Genomic DNA, 26,895 nt, shown 5'->3' with positions numbered 1-26,895 from the left:
TCACTGGCAAAGGTGTCAGAAATTACTCTTGTATGGTCTCAGGGCATGTCAGTCATCTCACAGAGTCAAGTGTTATATCTAGGGAGATCACATATAATGGAGAATTAAAGGAATTATGAAATGTGTATCATTACATATAGAATTATTACATTATATACAGTAATATGGCCATTATTTGAATATGGAGACAGACATTTACACTGCCTGATTTAGGTATATGTGCATTTTTCTCTCTGTCTCTCTCTCTCTGTGTTTGTTTGTATGCCTCTCTCAAACTGTCTCTTCAAATCCAAATGGGAGAAAACGCTGGGGGCACTCCAGTGCAAAGCAAAGAGGGGGGAAATTGTACTGGTTTGACCATAATCGAGGTGCAGATCTTTATCTTGCGTTTCAAAGCCTATTCACGGGAGTATTTCATCCGTATTGTTCTCTCTCTGGCTCCCAATTACTGAGCTAAATGAACCACAGCCTTTCTCCATATACATGCCATGTGCAGAGCAAAGATATTTAACTAATTAGGTAAATAGAGGCACCAACCGCACAGCTTCGAACTGAGACTGACCACTGAAGGATATCATTCTGCAGATTTTTAAATGATGTAGAGATCCTGTGTGTGCTCTCATCCATCTCAGAAACACATACTGTATTTGTTTTTTGGATTAATTTGTCATTTATAGCATCCTGGGAAGCATGTAATTGCTTTATTATTCATTTAGCTGCAGGGATGGATGTTTCAATAGCTAATCAGTATTAAGCTTGAATTATGCACAACATTAAAAAATATATTCATGGTGAAAGTTTGGTGAGTGCAGGCAATAAGTAATCCCTTCTACTAAATGTAGAAGCCCTTTGTTGTTTTGATGCTTCATACACAGAGCATTGTTAATTGGTTTGAGCTGTTCTTCTACTTGGATATTTGGTACACTTTCTTGGGTTTCGACATGTTGTCAAATTTGATCCATTTGTTTGCACTGCTAAATGTTTAAATGTAGCGAGCTTCAATATAAATTATGAAGAAGTCTTTCTTTCATTAGGTCACACCTGTTTAAGAAAGATTGATGTTTTTCATTACTTATAATAATATTCTGTAGTGAAGCAGAATTCACTAACCCCAACCCCCCCCATCCCCCCCCCCCCCCTTTTAAACTGAAGCCAGACAGGCCTCCGGGGGACGGAACAAAAAGCAGCCTACTATTCGAATACATAACTGCTAGCCTTCAGCTAACATCACGCCCCATTCACTTCACACGTTAATAGTCATCTCTCTTTGTCCATTTAGGAACTATACCAGACAAATTGGAGAGGTTTTTAGAGAATACCTTATATAAAGTGTATTTATTCAGTTATTTAGAGATGACCCCTTTCATGCAGAGGGTCCACACTTAGGGCCAGTTAGGCTGTTTTTTTTTGTGTTTTTTTTAAAAATTAAAATATAAGCTGTAAGTCATCTCCAAATCGCTTGGGACTATAACATAACTGTAAATTAACATATATTATGATCCGAATTTCTGCTGTTCTCTAGATTGCTTGGTGTTCTCAGTGCTGGTTTATCTTTAAAAACATTCTACACAAAATGTCAAATTAAGTAAGGTTTATAACATTTTATGTTTTAATTAGGTGTTTTTTATTTTATTTTATTTCCTATTGTTTGCTTTAACTTCAGAAATCAGTTGCATCATATAACAGTCCTGAACTATTTAGATTTTATCTAGAAATATCTTGCTATATTTGTTTACACAATATATTTGGGTAGAAAATGCTACATGGCTAAACCAAGATGCTGTTTCATGTAAGGTGTACAGTAGTATGTTCTACACCAGTGGTCACCAACCCTCTTCCTTAAGATCTGCCTTCCTGCAGGTTTCATCTCCAACCAAAATCTAATGCACCTGTTTTAGTTGATCTAGAACTTCTTAAGGCGATGATTAGATAGTCACGGTGGGCATGATTATGGTTGGAGCTATAGTCTTCAGGAAGGTACTGTAGATCTCCAGGAACAGAGTTGGTGACAAATTTGTGTGTGCCTTCCATTTGCACATAACCCTAACCCTGCTCGATAAGTTTATAGAGTACGTTCTATTGTATATGGGCCTTTTAAGGTCTTTGGTGAAACATGTAATAATTTTGATTTTAGTCATCTTGTGCATAGTAAACTTGATTACCGTTTTGTGGATTTTTCCTGTAGGGTAAGGGAAGTTTTTTTTTTTCTGCCAGTAAAAACTTATTTATTCGAGAGAGAGAAAGAGAGAGAGAGATTGTGCATGTGTGAATTACCTGCGTCTGTTCCGCATCTCTACTAATAATGAAGCTGTGAGTAAAAATGTATGTTACTATGGTTACAGTTTATTTATAGGCAGCGCATTAAATTAAAACTGACTGGAACTACCTGTGGTATATACGTTTTTTAACGCACACCTTCCAGCCAATCAGAATCGAGTATTCGAACAGGCTATGGTATAATTAAAGTTATTTCCAGATTCCATGAATCTGGTATTCCACTATAGGTGTTAGACACTTCACACAGTCACAGTTTAGACAGCACCTTCTAGAATGTGTATTATAGTTATTTAGCACAGGATTTGAATAAAAAAAATGTCTTGACTCTATTAAGAACTATTTACAGACCTGTTTGAAGGTAAGAGTGCTTGATTGTGATGTATGCTGTGATGCCATGTCTCCTCCAGGTAAATGGGAAGGACTTATCGAGAGCTAGCCATGAGGAGGCAGTGCAGGCCTTCCGCACTGCCAAAGACCCCATTGTGGTCCAGGTGCTCCGACGGCAACCGCTGCCTCTGGGTCAAGGGTCCTCTCAGGATGTCCAGCTGGTGGATGTATGCACACAGACAGACATCACCTTCGAGCATATCATGGCTATCGCCAAACTCCGACCTAGCAGCCCTCCTGTGCCAGACATTTGCCCTTTCCTGCTCTCAGACAGGTAAGAACCACTGACTGCAGGCTAAGATGGAGTACTCATTACTGAAACACCTGCTGAACTACCAGGGATTTACAAGCTGTTAATCAAACCTGGACAAGGCTCTTAATTTCTATACCCTAGAAGTTTGTTACAAAGACTCTTCAGTCACAAATGTTCCTAAATTAAAGACCATGAAATCCTAATGAATTTTAAATGCATCCTGGGGTTTTCTAGAAAGGAAGGAAAGCTAGGAAGCTAGAGCATTCGTGGTTTTTTTTCTTCTTCTTTTCTTTCTTAATTTACTTCAGCTTGTTCTCAAGTTCCTCTCTGAGGAATTGTGAAATGTGAACAAGATGTAGTTTAGCATAAAGAATATCTGGGTTTCCTCCCCTGAGATACACCCATGGTGAGCCGTGTATGTGGAGGTGTTTGTTTCCACAGTGCTGTGAAGTTATCTGAGACCAGCTCTCACACACCCACAGACAAAGACTGTGTGTAAAGGAGGTAATTATTACCACACAATGGCCCTTGAATAATTAATTGTCTAAAATTTGTCACTCATATAAGAGTCATGTTTCATTTTGAGATCCCGTTTGTGTTGGGTACTTTGATTTGGACTTCTCAAATGAATTTTTTGTCTCATTAGACAAAGGCGGCAGAATCTGATGACAAGCTTCATTAATACTCATATGACAGCCAAACGAACTCTGAGGACTTTCACACACATCTAGCACTTGTACAACCAGAAGAAAGAGACTTTTACAATAAAGTTGAAAAAGATAACTCATTTCTAAAGATAAGAAGCCGTTAATTTTTTTAAAAAAAAATTTAAAAATAAAAAAATTCATATTTTATAAAAAAAAAAAAATATTTTCTTAGAATACCAGCAATTATTAGTATATTCCTAGGAAAAAGTGCACACAGTAATGAAAAGCTAATGGACCTATAAAATAGGAAACCATAGTTGCCAAAATTAAGTCCAAATCTATTCCTATAGCCTACAGCAGAGCCCCAATGTAATCAAGCTGTCCCATAAAACTAACGCTCCTGTTGGCTCCTCATCTGCTATCAAGTGCCTCAGACAGAGAAGTGATTTTTATATATCCAACAACTGCATTTTCTCCCCACTGTACCACACAAGCGATCATAAAAATGTGTAATTGTGTTATATTCACATATTGCGGCATGGCACATGGCAGATCCAAAAAAATAAACCATTGTGACATTTACAATGTATTGCATGGAGGTATACTGTGATATGTTCAGCTCATATAGGTTTGCTATTTTCATAGCATCCAAAATTCTGAGCCACAGCAAGAGTTCTGTATATTAGGGTTCACATAGTCCTATATGTAAGAGTATATTAAGGAAAGGTACATTTTCCTCTAGATGTCTGGAATAAATCTTGTGTATTATGGGAGAGAGGTGGTCGGCATGGTTTCTCCAAGGACACGGAGGCCAGAAAGTGACAGTATCATTAAGAACTGAAGGGTCTATAATGATTCCTCAACCCCCACGCATGACATCATCACTGATCACGTATGGCGATACTTTATTCACTTATAATTTCTGTCGGAGAGGAGAGGACAAGGACTGCATAGTTAGGAGTGAGTTAGTGAATGAGTGAGTGAATCACTGAGTGAATGAGCAAGTGAGTGAGTGAATCATATGAGCGAGTGAATCAGTGAGTGACTGAATCAGTGAGTGAATCAATGAAAATGTGAATCAGTGAGTGAGTGAATCAGTGAGTGAGTGAGCGAGTCAGTGAGTCAAAGAGGAAGTGAGGGCGTGAATGAAGGAGTGAGTCAGTAAGTGAATCAGTGAATGAGTAAGTCAATGAGTCAGTCAGTAAATCACTGAGTGTGTAAATAAGTGAATCGGTGACTGAGTCAGTGAGTGAATCAATGAGTCAATCAGCAAGTGAGTGAAATAGCAAGTGACTCAGTCACAATGTACATACAACATACAATTACCCTCATCTCTCTCCATCTTACCTCCTCTGTCTCAGCATGTCTCATCCCCATCTCCCGCTATGACCATCTTTCTACCCTACTGTTGCTCTGAGTGCTTTATGATTCCTCTTGCGCCCTCTTTTCTTCAGTATCATTTTCTCAATGCCTAATTTCTTCCTCACTCATTTATTGTCTATTCACACTGTTAAGTTTTCACACTACCTTACACATTCTCTTCTTTTTTTCCCACAGCTGTCACTCCCTCCACACCATGGGCCAGGAGTACTACGAGGGGAGTGAGTATCTTTCCAACATGCCAGCTGAGGCTGAGAGGACTGATGAGTTAGAGTATGAGGTAGGACATTATCCTGTTTCCTCCTGTCACTTTTATTTTTCACACTTGATATCCACCCAGCATGAATGCCTATAATAGACTTTTCCTAGGCATAAGAGCAGACCTGCTGGTAATACACTCCCCAGGGTTGTCCCCATGGGTCCCTCCTGACAGATGATGGGTCACAGTCATGACCTATGACCTATGATCACAGCATGGTATATAAACGGTGGGGGTTAAAGCATGCTGTTGCCCTTGGATGCTGACACCATTGTTGCATTTGTTTAAAAATCTGGCATATAGTTATAGTCTTCCTGTACCAACCAGTCTGGTTTTCCAGATATCCAGATAATCTAATTTAGTTCCATATTCAGGCATATCACAGACATATTGACAGTCTGGATTCCTTCAGATTATTATTATTATATTATTATTATTTTGTAATTGGTTTATTGCAATAGACGTGCTCCGACATTAATGATATTATGATCACATGGTTGCAGCCAGACTGAATGAACATGGCAAGCAGGCTGAGGCTCTATAGGATGGCTGCAGGCTACACAGCAAAATGCTTAGTGTTGATTAATACCCTGTTGTGTTTATAAAAGTCCAGCTGGATGCAAATGAACCCTGTAAGAACTAATTCAACAGTATAGGTGTTTATTCAACCCTGGCGTTTTCACTCTGAACTGGGTAAGCAAAATAATACTTAAGGTTAATGTAGGTGCTACACATTAGATTCACTGCAATATTCACCCCCAAACTATATAAAAAAAAAACAATACCAAGCATCGTGTCATTTAGAATCTTAATGTTAATGATGCATTGTAGAATCAGTCATATCGCTGATTATATTCAGGTCTGACAGTTTCCCTCAGCTTACATATTAAACATATTTTTAACATGGCCTGCCAAAAAAAAAAGGCACAAGCTTCAAGATTTCTTCATTTCCATAGCTGAGAGGAGACTGTTTGTTTCCAAGCTTTGAGTGATATATGAGAACCGTGATGTCGTTATTTAACCTGAATTTGTTTGAATGCTTTTCCCCTCCAAGCGTGAGCTCCTGCTATTCCTCAAAGATTTATGCATCCACTCGTGTCTCCTGCTGCTTTCATTAAGGCAGGGTAAATGAATTATGTGCTGATCTACACAGCTCATTTCTATTAACTGATTCTATTAGATTGTACATTCTCCTTTTACTGTATTTCATGCTGAACAAACGTATCTCCATTTACCATGTCAATAGGAATATTTGTGGAGAGAGAGAGAGAGAGAGAGAGAGAGAGAGAGAGAGTAGTCCACTTAAAGTAGCGTATTTCCAGAAAATCTGTGTGAGGGATTTGAGACTTACAAGGTAGTTTTTGAGGTTTTACAGCCTATGCTATCATTTCCATTGGGGGGTTTTAATACAGTCACTTAAAAGTTGCTTGAAGGATAGACCATTATTATTATTGTTTATTTCCAGCATTTAAAAGTGTGCCATAGACTTTTGAAATAAAGTGTGGAATTTTCCATTTCCAGGCCCTTCAGTCTCCTGATAAGGAAGAGGAACTATTCTTCTCTTCCTCTTACTTCCCCCAATCCCTAACCTGTTCTTTACATTACCACCTTGCAAATACACACTTGTTATGACAACATCCAGCGCAATTTGACGGTGGGCAGTCACCTCATCTAATCTCTCCAACACACACGTTCATTTACCATCAGTCGTCTGAACTCCTCTCATCTTCTCTGTCTCTTTGCTTCCCTGACCCTTGGAATCACCTAGAAAATGCAATCATAGCGAGCAGGACGCAACAGGAGTAAGAATGTTCTGCAAAGAGACTGTGTAAAAGAGATCAGATGATGCTTTCAGATTTGAGCCACTCAGGGGAATAATACAATACATGTATTACACTGCAAACCCCCGGAGAAGGAAACACATTGTATGAGGAATTTCCTTTTTAAGGCCTGAATTGCAGGTGTTTGCAGCTGATAATGTGGCTGCCAATGCTGTTTACGCTTTGTGTTTTCTCTCATTACATAAAATACACTGACTTTTATTAGAATGGATAGATTTGTGACTTATCTGTAATCAAAATTAATAGAGCATCATTGTCTTATTGAACAATATCACTAATTAGTTTTGCGTATAATTATTGTTTGTTTTTTATCTCATGCCAGTGTTGTTGGACTTATGATACTAAACACAGTGCTGTGGCATCCATTATATTTTTCTAATTATTATTATTATTGAAAGACAAAAGTATGATGACTGACTGCATTAGTGATAGATTAAAGCTCAGCAAACATAATAGAAAAACCTCCCAGTGTATCATTTTTATCCCTGCATATCGTCTCTCGTTGGTTTTGATAGAATTATTTGCAGTGCCTTACTCCCTTCAGTAGCCTAGCACTTGGAGAAGTGTTCAATTAAAGATCTGAGAGCATGTCTGCTGGAGTGCATCAAAAAAATTGAGACACAAAGCCTGACAATATAGTTGCCTTCCTTTTTGGCCTACTGCTCAGGGGGGTAATTAGCTGTGCAGATGCCTGGACTGGTGAGTTTGTGACGGACTACTACTGTTTGATGAATACAAAGAGAAAAGGAAGAGGACGTGTAAGTGACCTCTGGCAGTACATGCAGCAGCAGGCTCACTCTGCTACTTGGAATACTTGCAGTAGGAAGCCTGTACCAAATACTGCTTAGTGAAATTCTTACTTCATCAGCGGTCCCCCAGCACAGTAACTTACTTACAAATTTAAAATTTCCACAATCCAATTGTAGGTCTTGGTTACAGTTAGTTAGTTACAGTTACATTTATATAGCGCTATTCTAGACACTCGAAGCGCTTTACAATGTATGGTGGAAATCTCCTCAACCACCACCAGTGTGTAGCATCTACCTGGATGATGTGACGGCAGCTATAGTGCACCAGAACACCCACCACACACCAGCTATTAGTAGAGAGGAGAGAGAGTGATGTAGCTAATTCAGGGATGGAGATTATCAGGGGGCCATTATAGAAGGGTCAATGGGGGAATTTCGCCAGGACTCCGGGGTCATACCCCTACTCTTTACGAGAAGTGTCCTGAAATTTTTAATGACCACAGAGAGTCAGGACCACTGTTTAACGTCTCAACGGAAATATGAAGATGTCTTAGCCCGTCTTCTGCTTGAAATCCATTAATCCTTCTCACTCATCTATGTAAATTTGAATTCTTTATATATATATATATATATATATATATATATATATATATATATATATATATATATATATATATATATATATATATATATATATATATATATATATATATATATATTTCTTGTTTTTTTACGTGTGATCGAGTTAATATTAAAACAGTGGATTTGTACTATATCATACTGAGCAGTACATAGTAGTACAAAGATTTCAGTAATAATAAATTAATAATACAGGAAACAGGCGTGTAATCTGTATCTGGTTGGTTATGTTGGTTGAATAAGACAGCTCATGTCTTCAGCAGTGCTATAAGTATGCGCCTGGGCATTTCCCCCGTATAAACATTATTATAAATAGTTTACTCCTGTCACGTCAACCTGTCATATTACATCTCCTGAAATTCTGAACTACTTTGCAAGTACTTCCTGTTTACACAGTATATGAAGTAATCTCAAATGAACAATTATTGTGATGTCTTGCCGACCCTTGAGTGTGTGTAAGTCCTGAGCTTTATATCGAGTGAATGCTTTTTTGCCTCATGTTTCATGCTAGGTTGCGTTTTTACCATTGTGCTCCATACAACCTTGACTTCTGGATTGTGTATTTGATTTCGCCCAGTAAAGCTCCAGCACATAGATCCTGAAACCTCTCCAAGGTTGAAACTAATGTTTTCTGACATTGGTGTAATTTCTTTTCTTAAGATGCATTGGATTTTGCAAAGAACATTCACTCCAATGCATGATTAAACATTACAAGGTCAAACTGTAAATATTGTGAAATTGATTACAGTTTCACAAGCCTGTCACTCAAATTTGAAATGTTCTCAGGTGAAGTTGCCTGTTATTGTTAGTGATGCTATGATTTTAACCGAGCTCACTCGTAATATCTCTACCGTGGAGCAACCAATGAATTTTTCATCTGCACAGGAATCATTGCCCAAATAAATAAACGTGTCATATCATAACTACAGTTTATTAAAAAAGTAAACATTAATATTGGAAGCCAAACTGAGTCCACCAGTGTGTTTAGAAGTCCAGGAAACACTCTTACACACTGTCACTGAAGGAGAAAAACACAACTTATAAATGGTTTACATATGAATGTATAATTGTGGTAGGTTGCATTGTTGTATTATTGTTTGTAATAGTTATTGGTGTAAATCTTATATAACATTTTTAAGTGCAGTGGTGCTTTAAAGTTTGTGAACTCTTTAGAATGTTCTATATTTCTACATAAATATGACCTAAACATCATCAGATTTTCACACAGGTCCTAAAAGTAAAGTGAACCCAATTAAACATATGAGACAAAAATATTATACTTGGTCACTTATTTAATGACGAAAATGTTCTCAATATTACATATCTTCGAGTGGCAAAAAGTATGTGAATCTTTGCTTTCAGTATCTGGTGTGACCCCCTTGTGCAGTAATAACTGCAACTAAACATGCCTGGTAACTGTTGATCAGTCCTGTATATCGGCTTGGAGGAATTTTAGCCCGTTCCTAATATTGGATTGTGTTCATTTTTGTCTCATTTTTTAACTAGGTTCTCTTTGCCTACTTTTAGGAAAAACTTGATGATATTTTAGGTCATATTTATGCAGATATATAGAAAATCCTAAAGGGTTCACAAACTATCTATGTATCTACTAACGTAAGTGTAATAACAGTCGGGGTAATGTCCAATGATTTTCACCATATAGGAGGTAGAGCTATGCCGCCTGAACAGTCAGGAGAAGCTCGGCCTCACTCTCTGCTACAGGACAGACGATGAGGATGACGTTGCCATCTATGTGTCAGAGGTGAGCTTTTTTTCTTTCTTTTTTTGTCAGTGGACCAGATTCAATCATTTAACATTATTCTCATACCCAAAACACAATGCAAGTCTAACAATAGGCATAAACAAGCTCTGTCCCTCTTTGCTAAAAGCACTTTATGATTCATGATTCACCCCTTAAGGGTCTCTTCTTGTTATTAAGTTGTTCATCTTAAACTATATTTTTCAGTAAGTATGAATTATTCAGTAACTACACTGAAATTAATATGAAAGTTAGGTGTTAAGGAATAGGAATAAGGAATGTACTCCTGTCAGCTCCTGAGAGGTTAAGGGGTTAATGGTAGTTTTGGGTCTTAAAATAGACACATTATATATTGTACTGTATAACGGTGTGCAGAAAGCAATGCAGTATTTCTTCAGCTTTCTACTGTGACTGGTTGCATATCTTTAAACAAAACAAAACAAATGCCCAAACACAGTTCTCTTTTCTTTTTTTTTCTTTTTTCTTTTTTTTTTGTAAACTCCTGGTAATAATGCTGTTCATTAATTATTTATGAAATCTGATGCATATCACAGCAAGGGAGCATGTTTGTTTTTTTTTTTGGTTTTTTACTCTTTGAGGATTTCTGTGATGTTGACAAAGAGAAATATGCCTCTGATTATTATTCCTATTCTGAGAGTCATGTGGGTAGCATGTAAATGAGAGAACGCACCCGTTGTAAATATATCTTAATCAAAAGTCATATCTGAGTCTGATGCCCAACTAAGTGCTTAGACTGATAAATATGACTGTATAGTGTTTTATTTATTCTTAAAAATGTGCCAGATTTAACAGCACAGTAATAGAATAATATGAATGATACTGTACAATGTAAAAAAAAATATTAAAAGACTATATTTTACAGTAATTTACAACAGGCGACAATCCATATTTATTTAAACATTCAGTATTTACAGTAAAGTACTATAATATCTTACACAGTATACAATAGCACATAATGCAGTACTTTTGCTCATTTGGCCGATGGTTAAAAAAAAAAAAGCAACTTACAATTGAGCTGAAGGTTAAGGGTCTTGCTTAAGGACACAACCATAGCAACTTGGCAAAGCTGGGATTTGAACACATGATCTTCTGATCTGCAAATCAGAGCCTTAATCATAACCTTAGCATATGATTACAGTTGTTTATTGTAATATATTTTTTACAGTACGTTATTGGCAACCCTGTTGCCAGTAAATTACTGCAAAATGCACAGTCGTTAGCATGAACGTTATGTTATACAAGTTGTTTTATTTGTGTAATGTTGTCATAATTATGGCAGGAGTACTTGGTAACTACTGTCATGGTTTCACCTGAAACCAATGAATTTATAAATATAAAACCATGCAAACCATTTAAGGTAATATTTCTTGTGTTAAGCTTTCCAGTTTCTAGAATTGGTTGTGCAGAATAGCATCCTTCCAAAATGCTTTCAATCATCCATATCAAGAAAACAGTCTAGGAGGTGGGCAGATATGTTCAAAGAGTCTAGTAAAAATGAGAGCAGTGTGACCTCAGAGGAGCTGTGTTCAAAGTTGAAAAGATATGGCAGTGAATCTGCAGGAAAAGTTTTCCGTATTCAGACTAAAAGTGTGCTAAACACGATTTTCTTGGTGGCCTGTTTAGTTTATTGACATTGCTTGCATGCAGTTCATGACCTGCCAGGGTTTTCTTGTGTAGAGCTGTATCTCTCACAGAGGAACTGATGTGCAAATCCTTAACCACACATTGTGTGAATCTGCTGTGCTGTGCGTTGAGCAAACACTGATTGTTTGAGCAGGGAAGTATACCCAATATATCTGGGACTAAACCTAAACAATGTGCAAAAGAAAAATAATGCAGTGTGAGACATATTTCAGTGTAATATTGCCACAAATGATCCTCAAGGTTCTCATTGTAAGCAACCAAATTTGTCTTTATAACATGCAATGCTTTGCTTCGTCTCTCTGTTTCCTGTGCTACAATAACAGATTTATTATGCATAGAAATATGCACCAATTTTGTATTAACTCATTACTACATGCACTTTCAATGCAACCACTGATAAAACACACTGGCCAGGTTACATTGCCTGGGAAAGATTTATGAACAGATGAGATAAAGACAACCCTGTCCAAGACTGAAGAAAATGAGGAAAACACAAGCTGGTTTTATTTGTGATTAATTCATCCAAATGTTGTCCCCTGAAATGTGGGCAAACAAATATCTTAATAAAGATATAAACAGAACTGCCAACATCTACACTTTTGCTGTATCATTTACCATGACATTTGGATTGTCTAGCTTTGAGTTGTGAATTCGTGAGCTTCAGTCTTGTGAGTAAATAGTAAGAAGAAGGCAAGACTGGATGTTTTTTATTGATGCTTGGTGAATATTTGGGGGAAAAACATGTCACCTCTGAATACATACATATGTGCTATCAGTCTGTTTGAATCTCAGTGAGGGAAAATGAAATTGGTTAACTGTATATAAAAGTAGAATATCCTTCAAACAAGTATTCTGAATGTCTGTATCAAGAGACAAGTATCGTTTATGCTGTTAGCATGGAGCCATCCTGTCCACACAGACCAGGGTTTTTTTTTTCTTTCTGCCTGCTAGAATTATGCAATAATGGCATCTCTGTAGAAATATCAAGATTGCTTCACTATAAGATCATTTCAGCTCCAATGAGCTAGAGAGAAAATACTTATTCACTGCACTACATATGCAGTGTTTAATTGATTTGTCCACAATAATCTGTTTTAGAAAAGGAACCGACCTATACAGAGCTTTACTAACATGACAAAAGTTTCTCTCCAATGATCTTGGGATGTGTGCGTAAGAGTTGGTCTAGAGGCTTTTTCTCACACTTGTTAGCATCAAAACCCTCGTTTCTGTTCTGTCGCACGTACTCACTGGTTCGTTTGAAGTTGCATCAGAGCTGCAACATGCTCTAAGAGAAACTTGCACTGAATATAGATACGTCAGAGCCAGTCAGTGGTTACAGGTTTATTAAAATCTTCACTCCATAAAATTGAAGACTGCAGAACCATGGCCTGCTCTATGTGCCATATTATAGCTGCCCTTGATGTAAAGCCTTTTCTCACAAGGTTGTAAAACTGGAAAGTGGGATCCTAGTAACTGTATTGTAATGCATTTTATGAGAAAAGGATATTCATGTTGAAGGTAGCAAAGTTATTCATTTGTTAAAATAATACGAGAACAAAAACTATAGTAGTCATAATATAGAACTAAGGATGAACTGCAGAAACAAGCCACTATAATTCTGTACGGTGATAAATCTTTAGGTCAGAGCCCTTGAATGAGATAGCATTTATAGTCTTTCTAGATGACTATCTACAAGACAGAATGCTACAGCTGAGAGGCTGCTTTAACAGATCAGCGGTACATATCAGTGGTATCTCTTAAAGGCAGGATGGCCGTGTCAGAATGAACACGCACAGGGTGGCAGGTAATCTTTCTAAAGAGCTGCGACTCTGAGAAGGCCTGGAGTGTTATGAAGATGGAACACTCCAATTGTCAGTCATCTCTGGAGATGCGCCTTGATTGGACAGAGTGAAACAAATGAGGCAAGACAAGAATTGATTAGCCACTGAAAGATGGGCCTGCCCACTTGCTTAGTATCATTAGTGACAGAGGATCTATGGGATGGCTAAACTGGGGAACCAGTCAAGCCTTTATAGGCAGTGAAACTTAAATGAGAATTAATGTGACACACTGCCTGAAGTCTACAACCCAGAGACAGAGTAGCTTTACTGGTCAAGCTTCCGGGCCTGTAACGCAACTATGCTCAGATAGTGCTTGTTTTGGGCGATTTGTGTCTTCAGAAAGTGATTTAGTAGTGTGTGTGTGTGGGGGGGGGGGGCATCATGGACTCTATCAAATATCAACAGATATTAAATGAAAACCTGACTGCCTCTGCCAGAAAGCTTAAAATGGACCATGGTTGGATCTTCCAGCAGTTCAGTGATCCAAAAATGCATCAAAATCAACACAAAAAGGGTTTACTGACCACAAAATCAAGGTCTTGCCATGGCCTGTGGGGTGAAATGAAGAGGAGAGTCCACCAGCATGGACCTCGAAATTTGAAGGACCTGGAGAGATTCTGTATGGAGGAATGGTTTCAGATCCCTTGCCATGTATTCTCCAACCTCATCAGGCATTATAGGAAAAGACTCAGAGCTTTTATCTTGACAAAGGGAGGTAGCACAAATTATTGACTAAAAGGGTGCCAATATTTTGTTGCAAAACCTGTTTTGTTTGCAAGTGTTTGATATCCATGAGAGCAGAGTATTTTTGTGAATTTTAACAAAAGATCAAAAGGTTAAACAATAAAGACAAATTTTCACAGGTAATCTGGGAAAAAACAATGGCTGTCACTGTTGCAGATTTTATTTGCCAAAAAGTATTTTAAAATAGGCTTTGATAAAATAGAAATGTTGCCTATACACTGTAAACCCTAATGTTGTTTTTACTTAAACAATTAAGTAATCCTGACTAAACTTGTTTTGTACCACTAAGTCAAAAATTCATTCATTAAACGCATTTACCTACAAAATACATAAAGTTGAATTCAAGTTGAATTCAAAACCACGATTCATTAAAATAGCTCACTCTGGTCTTTCTTTTACATGATTGGCCATGCAAGAAGGTTCGCCTGGCAACAAGAGAACTAATGCACTGATTGGTAGATAATTGCAAAATGCAGTCCTCCTCGTCTGGTCTGTTACTGGTAGCGGTGTAATGAAATTCAAGAGTTCATCATGAGTACTAGAGATGACTCTGTGTGTGTTTACAAAGAAATGGCAATCATGTAAAGGATGTTTTGTAAATAAAGTTACTTTTTTGCTAAAAAGTTACTTGTTTGAGGACACCCTGTATTTAAATAGCCTACACTTAAGCACCAAGTTAACTAACCTAAATATACAAATTTTTGGAGATCCCATTACTCTTAAATTAAATTGAGCGAACGAGTTTACTCGAGCAATTGAGTTTTTCAGTGTAATTTAAATACTTGGACAGCTCCAATCTAAGAAAACATAAATATTTCACCAAAATGACATGGAAATATTCTGTTTATTTATTTTTTAATCCTCCTACAAAGATTACATTAGGTAAGGAGTCAATTTAACATAAATGTGGTGGCTAAAGCAGTCAATCTTTGCGAAAAGAGATCTAAAACTTGTGTGCTTTCATCACACAGTGAAGATCATGCTTCAATCAAGTTGTTGGATAGTTATGTGCCAAAGCAAAATGGACATAAGCCTAACTTGGCTAAGATACATGTGAAAGGGAAGGATATTTCAATCCAGAAAAGCCTGTAGTTTTCAGAACTGCCGCATACGTTCACCATGTGCAGCAGGTATTTATAATGATGCACCTGCAACAAAGCGGCTGTTTTCTGGAATTTCTGTACACATCACCAGTAAAGATGCACATCACAACCTACTGAAAACATTTTACCGTTAATATAATGTTATACTTGTTTTTTCTGTTCTTCAGCCTATTCAAATGTAGATTAAAGCACAAGCTATTTGAATAATCATTTCCTTGCATCTCGATCTTGAATGTAATATTTCCCATTAATGTCAGACTGAGTTTCTGATTGGCTAGTGATGGTGATTTATTGATCATTTTGTGCAACAAAGGTTTGATTTCTGACCATGTTACGCATTAATAGTTAATCATCTGAGGTATAAGACGAACGCTACAATGCGCTAGGTTTAAAGTACTCTAAACCTATGGTTTAAGACTGACTTTACTCCCTGAACATCGTTCTCACACTCATCTGGCGTAATTGGCAGCAGATCTCTACATGCTTCATTTGATGTACTTTTCAACAAATGGCAACCTTTCTTTCACGTTCTTAAGGTTTACCTGTTATTTCTCTCGTGTGGTAAACTCTCAAAGGTCATGCACATGCGTTTTTATTTAAAGTAGTCTTTGAGTCTATGCCTGCATCTTAGAGAGTGTTCTTGATTTGTTCAACAGCCTCTTCACGATTTGACCGAAAAATCCTTCACCACTTTGGTCTTTCAGCATCTGCCAGGTTGTGCACTACTGCACAACTCAGCAGCTTGTTTTTTTGTTTTTTGTGTGTGTCAGTATTCAAAACAATAGTGTCTGATTGATTTATTGTGATTTTTCAGCCGCGGTATGGCTGCATTACTGTCACTCTCACTTTGTTCTTCACCTTGAGAGACAAGAACAATAGACTGCAAAAAAAAGAGTGTTGGAGTAAAGGACAAGGGGGGGAAAAACCAGCTAGAAGTGTCTATTTACTTATGCAATTCATGCCTATTCATTCTCTATGATGCATTCTTCCACTCTTTCTTAGATTGGACCTAATAGCATCGCAGCCCGGGATGGTCGTATCCGGGAAGGGGACCGTATCTTGCAGGTAACGTTACTTCTCGATCCTCATTATACACTCATGAGGAGCTCTTTGGCAGGGCAGCCATCGTCTCGCAGTTAGAGGGCTCTTTCATTTTTAATGGCTGTACATTAAGCCTGCATGTAACCCCTCTTGGTGTAGGAGTCAGCAAAGACAGCCCACAAGGGGAGCACACACTTTTGAATCCTACTTTAGTGAGGCTTTAAGTCTTTAAGGCAGAGAGAGGAAGAGAGTCAGAGCAAGTTTTCCAAATGGTCATTACAGGGTCATTACTTGAGATCCTTTTTTTTTCCTACTTCCTTTGTGTGTGTGTATACACCCTGGGCAGGGATGAATTCTCCCTGGCATCATTAGCCAGGAGCAGTGTTGCTGTGCTGGTCACATGAAGTGTTAATGTCTCCTTGTGGAGCATTTTCGAGTGGGTTATTACAGGCTCTCTGGAGGTTCTGTACTTCATGAGTAGATATTTTTGGATATAACCACAGTTTCAGTACTGCAATTCTTAATCCATTTTCTGCTGATCCAGAGGAAAGTATGGGGTTATTAGCTATTTAGGATGTTCTGGTGACCTTAACTGGTAATCTTCTTTTGGCTCACTGACAAAAAAATAATAATAAATCTCTGTAAAGTATCTGGGCCGCCAGTTGCCTTCAGAATTTATATCTGTAATGGGGAAAATTAACATTTTAAATAAAATATATGAATAGTACTCTTGTAAGAAAACTAATTTGCTGGTCAAATATTTTTCTTCTAGGAACATTTTTACCTGAACCAACTTGAGACAGAAAAGAAACAGCAAACGCTGTCCTGCTTGTCCTGACCTGACCAAGCCTGTTTGGCATTCATAGAAATTCATAACAACTGCCTTGAGGTTGGCGTATGAGTCTGTTAGTTACAGTTACATTTATATAGCACTTTTGGAGACACTAAAAGCGCTTTACATAGTATTGGGGGGGGTCTTCTCAACCACCAATAGTGTGTAGCATCCACCTGGATGAGGTGACGGCAGCCATAATGCGCCAGAACGCCCACCACACACCAGCTATAAGTGGAGAGGAGAGAGTGAGGTAGCCAATTCAGTCTGTATCAAGCTAATGTGTGTGGGTGGATGCACATGCTTATAAATGAGTATTTCTTTGTAAATGAATACCTGTGTGTGTGTGTGTGTGTGTGTGTGTGTGTCGGCGAGTGATTGGTGCTGGTTTGCAGAGTAGAAAGTGTTATCCCAGCCATGACTGCACTATTACTCATCTTGGAAAAAGATGGACGCTGGCTGTCACAGGGCACTTAATTGTGTGGCTGGGTGGATGCAAGCAGGAAGCACTCACGAACACAAATGCCCTGTCTCATCAGCTTTTTTCTTCATATGCAATAAGGAAACATCACCTCCTGAACATCAGTAACTGCTAGCACTTACAGCAAGAAAAAAAGGCTTTTGAATGAGTGTAGTAACATTTCTTAATGACGCACTGCATCAGTGCCTTCAGACCAGTGCCTTCGCAGTGGTTTCTTAAAATACATTAAAGGAGCATTAGGCAAGATTTATTAAGATTTGAAAGTTTAGGGTGCTAACAGTTACGTAGGTGGGGCTGAATAACAGTTCCTTGAGCCCGCTCCTCATTCCTACCCATGTACACAAAGCTCCGCACCCAGAACTGTGGCTCACCTAGCTTTATCATTAACCATGAATGTCATGACATCACTTTCAAGCACACTCTGTGTCTTCAAGTGCTTGAAAGCCAAGTTATGACACTTGAAACATGTGGAATTTGGCATATTGAGATTTATAAGCACTGCAGTAGTGCTGTTGGTGTCTTGTTTTTATTTGTAACGAAAAAAACATGTAAAGCAAGCCATTCTATCAACCCCCTTCAACAGTAATTCCTCATTCATGGAAAAGAAGTGCTGATAGTCATTCTGGGTTTGCTGCATTTCTTGTTAAGTTCCTTTGAAGTAAATCCATTTTTGCTCTCAGGAGAATTATCAGGTTTCTTGCCAATTTTACACTGAAATGGGGCAGAATGAAGGGGAATTGGGGAGTGTCTATAAAATGACTGACAGGAGGCATATCCAGGCATAAACAAACATTCCAGACTGTAATGCAGTTTTCCAAGTGGTTTTCTGAGCCACATAATACACTGAGGCCTATATATTGTACCTATATTTGTACAAGTTAGACTATCGCACCTTTAAAGCAACAAGCATTCCTAATTGAACTTTGATAATATAGTCAGGCTTGACAGGTGAGCTACTTTTGCCTTGCTATTACAGGTTCATTTTTTTTTTTAAATGAAATGTTTTGCACACATTAGGTTAGGCCAATAATGTTAAAGGTTTGAGAACAGGTATGGATTTGTTAATGCAAAGAGTGAAAGTCTATTGCATACAGTATGTAGGCTGTAGTTATGACTAAACTGTAGTGAATTATCAGGTCAGTAAGCCACTTTAAATATTGTAAATGCACATAAACTTGCTGTGTGAATGATTTGACTTACACATAGTCATATTTATTTGTTATTCATGACAATATATGTAGAAGTACAAGATCTGCATGCAAGAACTGTTCAGGAAAACTGCACTTGTTTAATACTGCTTTGTTAAAATATACAATATAATATGATACCTTGTACATATTACAATGTGTTTGACATTGAGTTCACGATTTCTGCATTTATTACAGGATTTTAGTAGGGTCTGACTTGTAGTTTTGATTGAGTTTATTTACTACTGGGTTGTTTGTGGGCTATTTGTGACGCACAGAATACATTGTTCGTATTCTTCCCTCTTTTGTTCATTGTGCTTCCTTCCTTCTATATAGGGAAAATGGCCTCATGAATAGTGTCTTCAGGTCAGACTGAGATTAATCTTGGCCATCGCTGTGTTTCCTCCACAGATAAATGGTCAGGATGTGCAGAACAGAGAGGAAGCAGTGGCTCTGCTCTCTTGTGAGGACACTAGAAATATTGTATTGCTTGTAGCCAGACCAGAGGTGCAGGTGGGGACACACACACACACACACACACACACACACATACACACACGTATAAATCTCTCCACACCAACAGGAAAATAATAGCAGCAAAAGCAAGAATTATACACCATTAGATAGCATAATAGCCTCATTTGATGTACCCTCAGACTCTTTAAAGGTGTTTCCCTTCAGTACTCAACAGAGCATAAAAAGGCTTGGCATTTAATTTTATTTCTGCCAGTAAACATGCCTAGAGCAGAGGATGTGTCCTGCCCTCTCCTCATGCTGATCACCAACACATTCACCTGGTCATGTTTTATTTTCTTGCTATGTCGGTGTAATTGACTTCCAGCAGTCACCCATAAAAAACTAATAGCGCACTAATACTGTATGAATTCAAACCCTTGACCAAGTTGAACGGCCCTGACTGACCAGTGCAGCGGAGCTCATCCCACCATTAATGGACTCACTTCTCTATCTCCCTGTAATTAAATGCATCTCTGATAATAAATTTGAATCCATAAATATGGATCATGCTTTATGAGTGAGCACCAGGCAGAGAGCTGATGTAAGAAATTAAAGGAGAGGGTCAGAAGGCCACTGTGCTGTATATTGACCATCTGATATGAGAGCCTGCTTCATTATATGCCACATGCAAAGTTTATTATCCTGGAGCAATCTAATGAGCATTGCAAAATTTGATAAACATAACATGCACAGGCTTGTTTTACAGTACAAGACCACGATCTGTCCGTCACAGTCTAATAGACCATGAAAGCACAGTGTAATAGACTATGAAAGCAATTTCTATTTTTCATAAAGGTTCGAATGATGCTTTGTTTCGTTTGTTTGTCTTTGTTATAGTGCTTGACTATACCCAGTTTATGTAATAGAGTAAATTTCTCTTTCTGATTTCTGCAGTTGGAGGAGGCCTGGTTGGATGATGAGCACACTGAGTTTTTAGAAGAACTCAAAATGGAAATGCTGGAAGAACAAAGAAGAGAAGAGGAAGAGATGGAAAGAGCAGTCAGAGAAGAGGAAGAGCAGGTTGGTTGTGGAATATTTCAGAATATTAAACAGGTGTGGTGGTGGTGGTGGTTGGACATGTTTGTCATGGATCTTCTTTTTTATATATATGGTATTTGGCTGAATACAAAGGCAGCCAAGGTCATCACTAAAAAAAAAATTCCATACTTGGATTACAAACAGGCAGGCTGCATTTAAAACAGAAAGCATATGCAGTCTATTAAACAGGCAAACAACACACCATGGGTACTAGAAAACTAGTAATGCAGGAGGCTAAGAACTAGGAACTGAGGAATAGGATCTAGAATTGTGATCACACCCTTGCAAGATGAAGACAGACGGGTAAATACACACAGGATAATGTTACCCAATAAAAGAAGGAAAAGGTAAAGGTCCTATGACACTGCTTAATGCATGGCTCAGGAGGGGAAACAGCAGGGGACACCGATCCCAGGACAGTACTGGTGGTGGTAGGGTGAAGGGACTGAGTCCTTTTAACTGGTATATGGAGTGAGGTCTGGGGCAGAAATTGGGTCAAGACAAAGATAGAATTGGGGACAGATGGAGAGAACTGGATATGATACTGGAGCTGGATTAAGGGCTGAAACTAAAGCTGAGTCAAGGGATGAAATGTGACATGAGTAAGGGGCTGAGACTGGCACTGAGTCACACAGACTGAGCTGACAGCAGCCACAGAAACGGAGTCAGTGTGTGGGATTGAGCTCTTGGGAAAGAGAGAGGACTGAGAATGAGTGAGAAGCAGTGGCAGAGATTGAAACACTGAAACAAGAATAAGATAAAGTCCAAAGACTGGGACCTGATCGGTGACAGGAAGTAAGACAGATTTTAAAGCAGAGGCTGTGACAAGACTGAAGCCAAGGCATGGTCTCTGATTGAAACTGCAGATGGTAAGAGGATGTTTAGGTAACATAAAGCAGACTTTTAGAGCATTTTCACACTTGGCCTGAATACATAAATTCTTACCTAATATTAATTCAGGGCTTGTTTGATGGAGGGCATCACTACTGCTGTTTTTTTTATTTTTATGCAGAGACAAATTTTTTCTGCACTGCAAATCAGTTGGACAGTTTTTATGTCTGCTGGGTGCAAAGTCTGGAAAATGAAACAGCATGAAATTATTGCTTTGAGTTTCATTTTATCTGCAGACCACAACATGCCTTTCTGCCCCATTGCAAACTTAAAATAGAAACTAACATGACAAGATTAACAGTACGTGCTTGGCCCCAGGAGTGGTTCATGGGGCAATAGAACCAGAGATCACTTGAAACAAAATCCCATCTACCGTTTTCAGGAAGACCAGCGATCGGCTCCATCACCTTGGTCCAAAACCTCCGGGTGCACTTGGGAAACTTTGGGGAAAAGTTGCAGTTTAGAATTACTGCATACTCGTGCAAACAGACCTTATATTCAAAATATTGTACTCTTTTTTTTTTTTTTTTTTTTCAGGTCTGGAAAGCAGAGCAGGAGGATGTGATGGGCAGCAGTGCTTGCTGCTCCTCCAGCCAGGAAAGGAGTTGTGCTGCCGGATCCATGCACCATGGGGCTGATAGCTCTGAGCAAAGTGTTCTGGCCCAGCTCCAGAAGAGACTGTCCCAGTGTCTGAGGCAGCGACGGGAGAGCCAAGACTCACCAAAGGAAGAAGATGGACGTTCTGAAGGTGAATGTTACCAGCAGCTGCTGCAACTAAAGTGCCAAATCCGTAACAGTGGTGAGTACGACCTGTTCTATAGCCGCAGCAGCACCATTGAGTGCAGCCTGACTGAACAGGGTGGGAGCAGCGGCATGGAGCGCGAGCTGCGTCTCCTCAATGAAGAACTGCGCAGCATTGAGCTGGAGTGCCAGAGCATCATGCAGGCACAGCAACTCCGAAAAAGGGAACTGCAGCAGGACAGGTCTGCCAAAGAGCAAGGGACGCAGAGTCCTCACCGAGGCAAGCTGGCCCACATCAGTGAACGTCCGGAGAAGTCAGACAAGGACAGCTCGAGTGCTTATAACACAGCAGAGAGCTCACGCAGCACACCACTACTCATGGACCGTTCACCAGAACATTCTGTGCAGAGACTAGTAAGCCTGACCAATCAGAAAAACCTAAGGAGTACTATGATTGTGGGGCGCGGTTCTGCCCTCTGTCCTCCAGTAAGAAGGGCTCCGAGTGGCAGCCCTGACCACAGCAACCCCTCTGAATCAGAGCAGACACCCCCAGCAGAGGAAGAGAGCTTACCAAGAAAAGCGAGAACGTTAAGATCACGCATCCCCTACCTCTCCTCCAGGCACCAGCAAGCAGACATCCCTGCCCATGCCACACACTACCAGAGCTACATGCAGCTGATTCAGCAGAGCTCAGCTGTAGAATATGCACAATGTCAGCTCAGTCTTCCTGCACAGCCCTCTGAGCCAAAACTCGAGTGGAAGGTAAAGGTGCGCAGTGATGGCACACGCTATATCACTAAGCGCCCAGTGCGGGACCGGCTGCTGCGTGAGCGAGCACTTAAGATCAAAGAGGAACGCAGTGGTGGTATGACCACGGACGATGACACCATGAGTGAGATGAAGATGGGCCGCTACTGGAGCAAGGAAGAGCGCAAGCAGCAGTTGCTGAGGGCCAAGGAACAGCGGCGACGGCGTGAGTTCATGCAGCGCTGCCGGCTCGATAGTCTGAAAGAGTGCCCGCAGAGCAGCGGCGAGGGCCGAAAAGAGCTCAGCATCATCGAACTCAGCCAACGCAAGATGATGAAGAAGCGCAACAAGAAGATCCTGGACAACTGGATGACCATTCAGGAGCTGATGACGCATGGAGCGAAAGCACCCGAAGGGGCCAAAGTTCACAATGCCTTCCTTTCAGTTACAACTGTATAGAGAGCCACTCGGACTCAAACTCTACCCCATGTGGTATGATCTACTTTTGCCTCGTTCAATGTGGCAATTTTTATGAGAGGAACAAAAAAAAAAGTATTTTTCTCACTTTGTTATGAATGAACATTTTGTAAACAGTCTATCGACAGGTTCATCACATTTGTAATGGGATTTTTTTTGTTTTCTCACAGATTTTGAGGGTTTTCATGACACCTGCAGTGAGAAACTCTTTGGTGCAAAAATTTCAAAGTGCTAATTTGTGTTAAAAGCTGCTCTTTTTTAGTATTTGCTGCATCCTTACCTCTGTTATGTACTCATATTCAGATTTCTGTTAATTGGAAAATAAACTGCCATGTAATTAAGGTGTCAGCTTTTCAGTTTGTTTCCTTGCTGGTTTCATTGTTTCAACTGGAACTTGAATGGTAATTCGATGTACTCACACCTAGACACCAATGCAGCATTTCTCTTACACTGTAAGAGTCAAACCAAACCAGCCACCAGCAACAGACCAATACCAGCAGACACATGGTAGCTACTCTGGACAAAATTGTTTTCGGACTATTATTTCTCTAAAGAGTCCACACAATTGATGCTACAGCACTACATAATTCTTCGACTTTCCAGTTCAGTGGGTACCCTAAACTGAATTGTTTCCTCAAGGGCTTAATAATTAGTTGATCAGGTGAATCCCAGGTGTTACAAATAAAACACTGTGCAAAGGCCCAAGAAATATGAATGAGAACCAGGAAATGATTTAAAAGACTATTTGAGTTAAAGTATTATATTAATGAACCCAGTTTATGCAGGTATATATTGATGGATTTTCTTCATAACAGAAATTGACGGTTCTCAGTTTCTAAGATGTGAAAATAACATAATAACCAAACAAAAACTGAAGGCTGGTGTGATATAAAGCATCTGTACAAGTGAATAGGAATGTTTGGCGAAATGCTATGATTATGTTACTTCCAACACAGTGGCCTTTATGTGTGAGGAAACACAGAGCAGGATCAGTAATGTAGCATAGTTTCTCAAAACTAAACTACAGGCATTCAAAAACTATGGACTCATGTCTTTGCTACAAATCCATCATTAAAATGCCTTTTTTTTTTTTTTAAAGAAACTATGTAAATGTAGAAATGTAAATTTCTGTAATTGTATTGACTAATTGTTAATTGTCTTATTTCAAGTAATATGTAGTAGGCTCTCCTGGCCAGGTGAATGTGTGGTCATTGTGATATTTTGAAATAAATTGTTGGGGTTTTTTTTCTAATAAAAAACTATCTCTATGCCCCCTCTTTTGTTTGCATGTTGAATTTCAATGAGGTTAATTAGTATTTCATTACTGGCTCATCTGCGTATTAAATTAGCCTTAATTGAATACTAGGCAATTACTTTACACTCTATGTAATACGCATTTATGCTCATTTCTTAGGAGAGAATGCGACTTTTTTGTATTTTGAATATTCGAGCATATAATTTAAAGCAAGCTAAATTGGTTGCTAAGGTACATTTTATGTTTCCGCCATGGTCCCTTAACATTTTTAGTATAAATAACAGATGAGTGGTGATTCCTTTCGCTTTATGGAGAGGTTAATGAATCCCATTCTGTTTTGTCTAAAGGCCCTGTCTAGCTTTTGATCCTCCGAATTTTACTCAATAGTCACAATTAAAATCATTTTCCCAAACTCAGTGGTCCATTGCATAATTCACATCTAAGCAGACACCATTAAATGCCGTCTTAGCACCCCCATTGCTACATGGGTTACTTCAGAGTTGTGAGGAGCAGCATGTACATCAGCTAATTAAGTTCATCCAGGGATGGCTGCAAGACTCAAGGGATGGCTGCAAGTCAGGTATAATTAAACCAGATCCAGTGACAGCGCTGGCATTTGTCAGAGCCATCTAACGAATCAAATAGCAGGACTGACAGAAATGTCAAACTGATAGCGTCAGTCGCCCTCCCCCTCAGCCTTCACCGTGCTGTCCTGCATGGCCACTGCTTGCGTTTCTGAAGCTTTGTTGATAACCTTTATGATTCCCTGGACAGAACAGACTACAAATTCCCTTCCATTACGCTGCGGAACGTTAGCTCACCTTCAAGCAATGCTTAGAGGAGGCTTTAATGCACAAAGAGGCTGTCACTTTCACAGCAGCATGAAAGCTCCTCTCTGGGCATGTGGATGAGTAACAAAGCCATTGGTGCTTGGGATAATGTAGCCATTGTCATTTTCGTATATTTATGGTGCTTGTGATCTTTGATATGGTAATTGAAGGGCCACACTAATGGGCTTCTCTACAGCAGAGATTGTAGGTGTGTGCTGAGATAGAGGTAATTTTATTTTGTCAACCACTCAGAGATGATGTCTTTATCAGGCTGAGAGGCAGAGTGTGTATTTTCTGAAAGAGAAGCTGTCTTAAAAATATATATTTAAAAAACCCACAACATTACTGAGAGCCATTTGCTGCACTTGCTTGTTGCTGAGATTCAGAAATATTCAGAATATAAATACTGGTTTATATCCAGGCTCACCCTTATTACACTTAGTTGCGTGATGCTTTTAACTACTAATCTTTCAACTATAAAGCTGTGGCATCAAGCAGAAAAAAACAATACTGCCTTTTTGGGATATGAAGAGGGTCATCCATTTTTCTCACTTTGAAACTTCTAGACTTTACACATTTCAGCTTCGCTGACAAGTTTTATGAAATGCTTTGTCTCACTAGGAATTTGAAAGCAAAATGCATTTAGTTTGACGCTTCCATGTTTTATTTGTCATTTGTTGTTTCCATAACACCAAAGCAGACCATGAAAAATTTAAATAAGCCCCAAAATCTGTGAATATTTCAGCACATGATTAAAATGATAATTAAAATGCATTATTCACCAAACCTCCATTTGGAGTGCAAACTTGTCTCTTCAATGTATTATTTAATAGAATTCATGAAAGCAGTAATTAGATAGTTTACTGCACTGCGTTTTTTTCCCCGCTTTCCTGTACATAGTCACATGGATTTCAGAAATATAATGGTCTCAGGTTCTTTGCCTCAGGATTTGCTGAATATTTTAGCCAGACTTGCAAACAAATGGTCATTTTAAGCTTAACTTACAGTTATAATAGGTTATTAAGGTATGATTTATTTATTTGTAAGGTAAATGTTAGTAACACCAACCTGTATTTGTTTCTTGATTTGTCTTAACCAAAAAATCCATTAAAAAAATCATGATGAAAATGATAAAGGTCTTGTAAAGTATTAATCAAAGGCTTTTATGTAACTCGTAAAATCACGAATACAGAACAGTGATCCTACTCTGAAGAAGGTTAAGTCTCTGTCTGTTGCTGCTGACCTTCACTTTGGTATAGTGGTTCATCCATAGGTCATGCAATCCTTACTAAATATTCATAGCACTTGATTTTTC

At 38.8% G+C, this 26,895-nt stretch overlaps 1 protein-coding gene across 2 annotated transcripts in view; it reads left to right on the top strand.

Moving 5' to 3' along the window:
- The window catches only part of pdzrn4 (PDZ domain containing ring finger 4), a 52,975-nt gene extending 28,207 nt beyond the window's left edge, over positions 1 to 24,768 (top strand). Inside the window, exons 2-8 of one of the 2 annotated variants that reach the window (XM_017484733.3) lie at positions 2,685 to 2,938; positions 5,122 to 5,224; positions 10,096 to 10,194; positions 16,547 to 16,609; positions 19,497 to 19,598; positions 20,496 to 20,621; positions 22,068 to 24,768. In XM_017484733.3, coding sequence (XP_017340222.1) covers positions 2,685 to 2,938; positions 5,122 to 5,224; positions 10,096 to 10,194; positions 16,547 to 16,609; positions 19,497 to 19,598; positions 20,496 to 20,621; positions 22,068 to 23,477 — 2,157 coding nt within the window. In that variant the 3' untranslated portion in view covers positions 23,478 to 24,768. Of the gene's footprint in view, positions 1 to 2,684; positions 2,939 to 4,470; positions 5,018 to 5,121; positions 5,225 to 10,095; positions 10,195 to 16,546; positions 16,610 to 19,496; positions 19,599 to 20,495; positions 20,622 to 22,067 lie in introns of those variants that run through there. The other variant, XM_047159934.2, reaches the window with a different exon arrangement.
- Positions 24,769 to 26,895: the final 2,127 nt, after the last annotated feature.

Source organism: Ictalurus punctatus, chromosome 14 (assembly GCF_001660625.3).
Source record: "Ictalurus punctatus breed USDA103 chromosome 14, Coco_2.0, whole genome shotgun sequence".
Classification (NCBI taxonomy): domain Eukaryota; kingdom Metazoa; phylum Chordata; class Actinopteri; order Siluriformes; family Ictaluridae; genus Ictalurus; species Ictalurus punctatus.
Note: the sequence above shows the minus strand (reverse complement) of the source record. Positions and strands in the feature narration are given on the sequence as shown.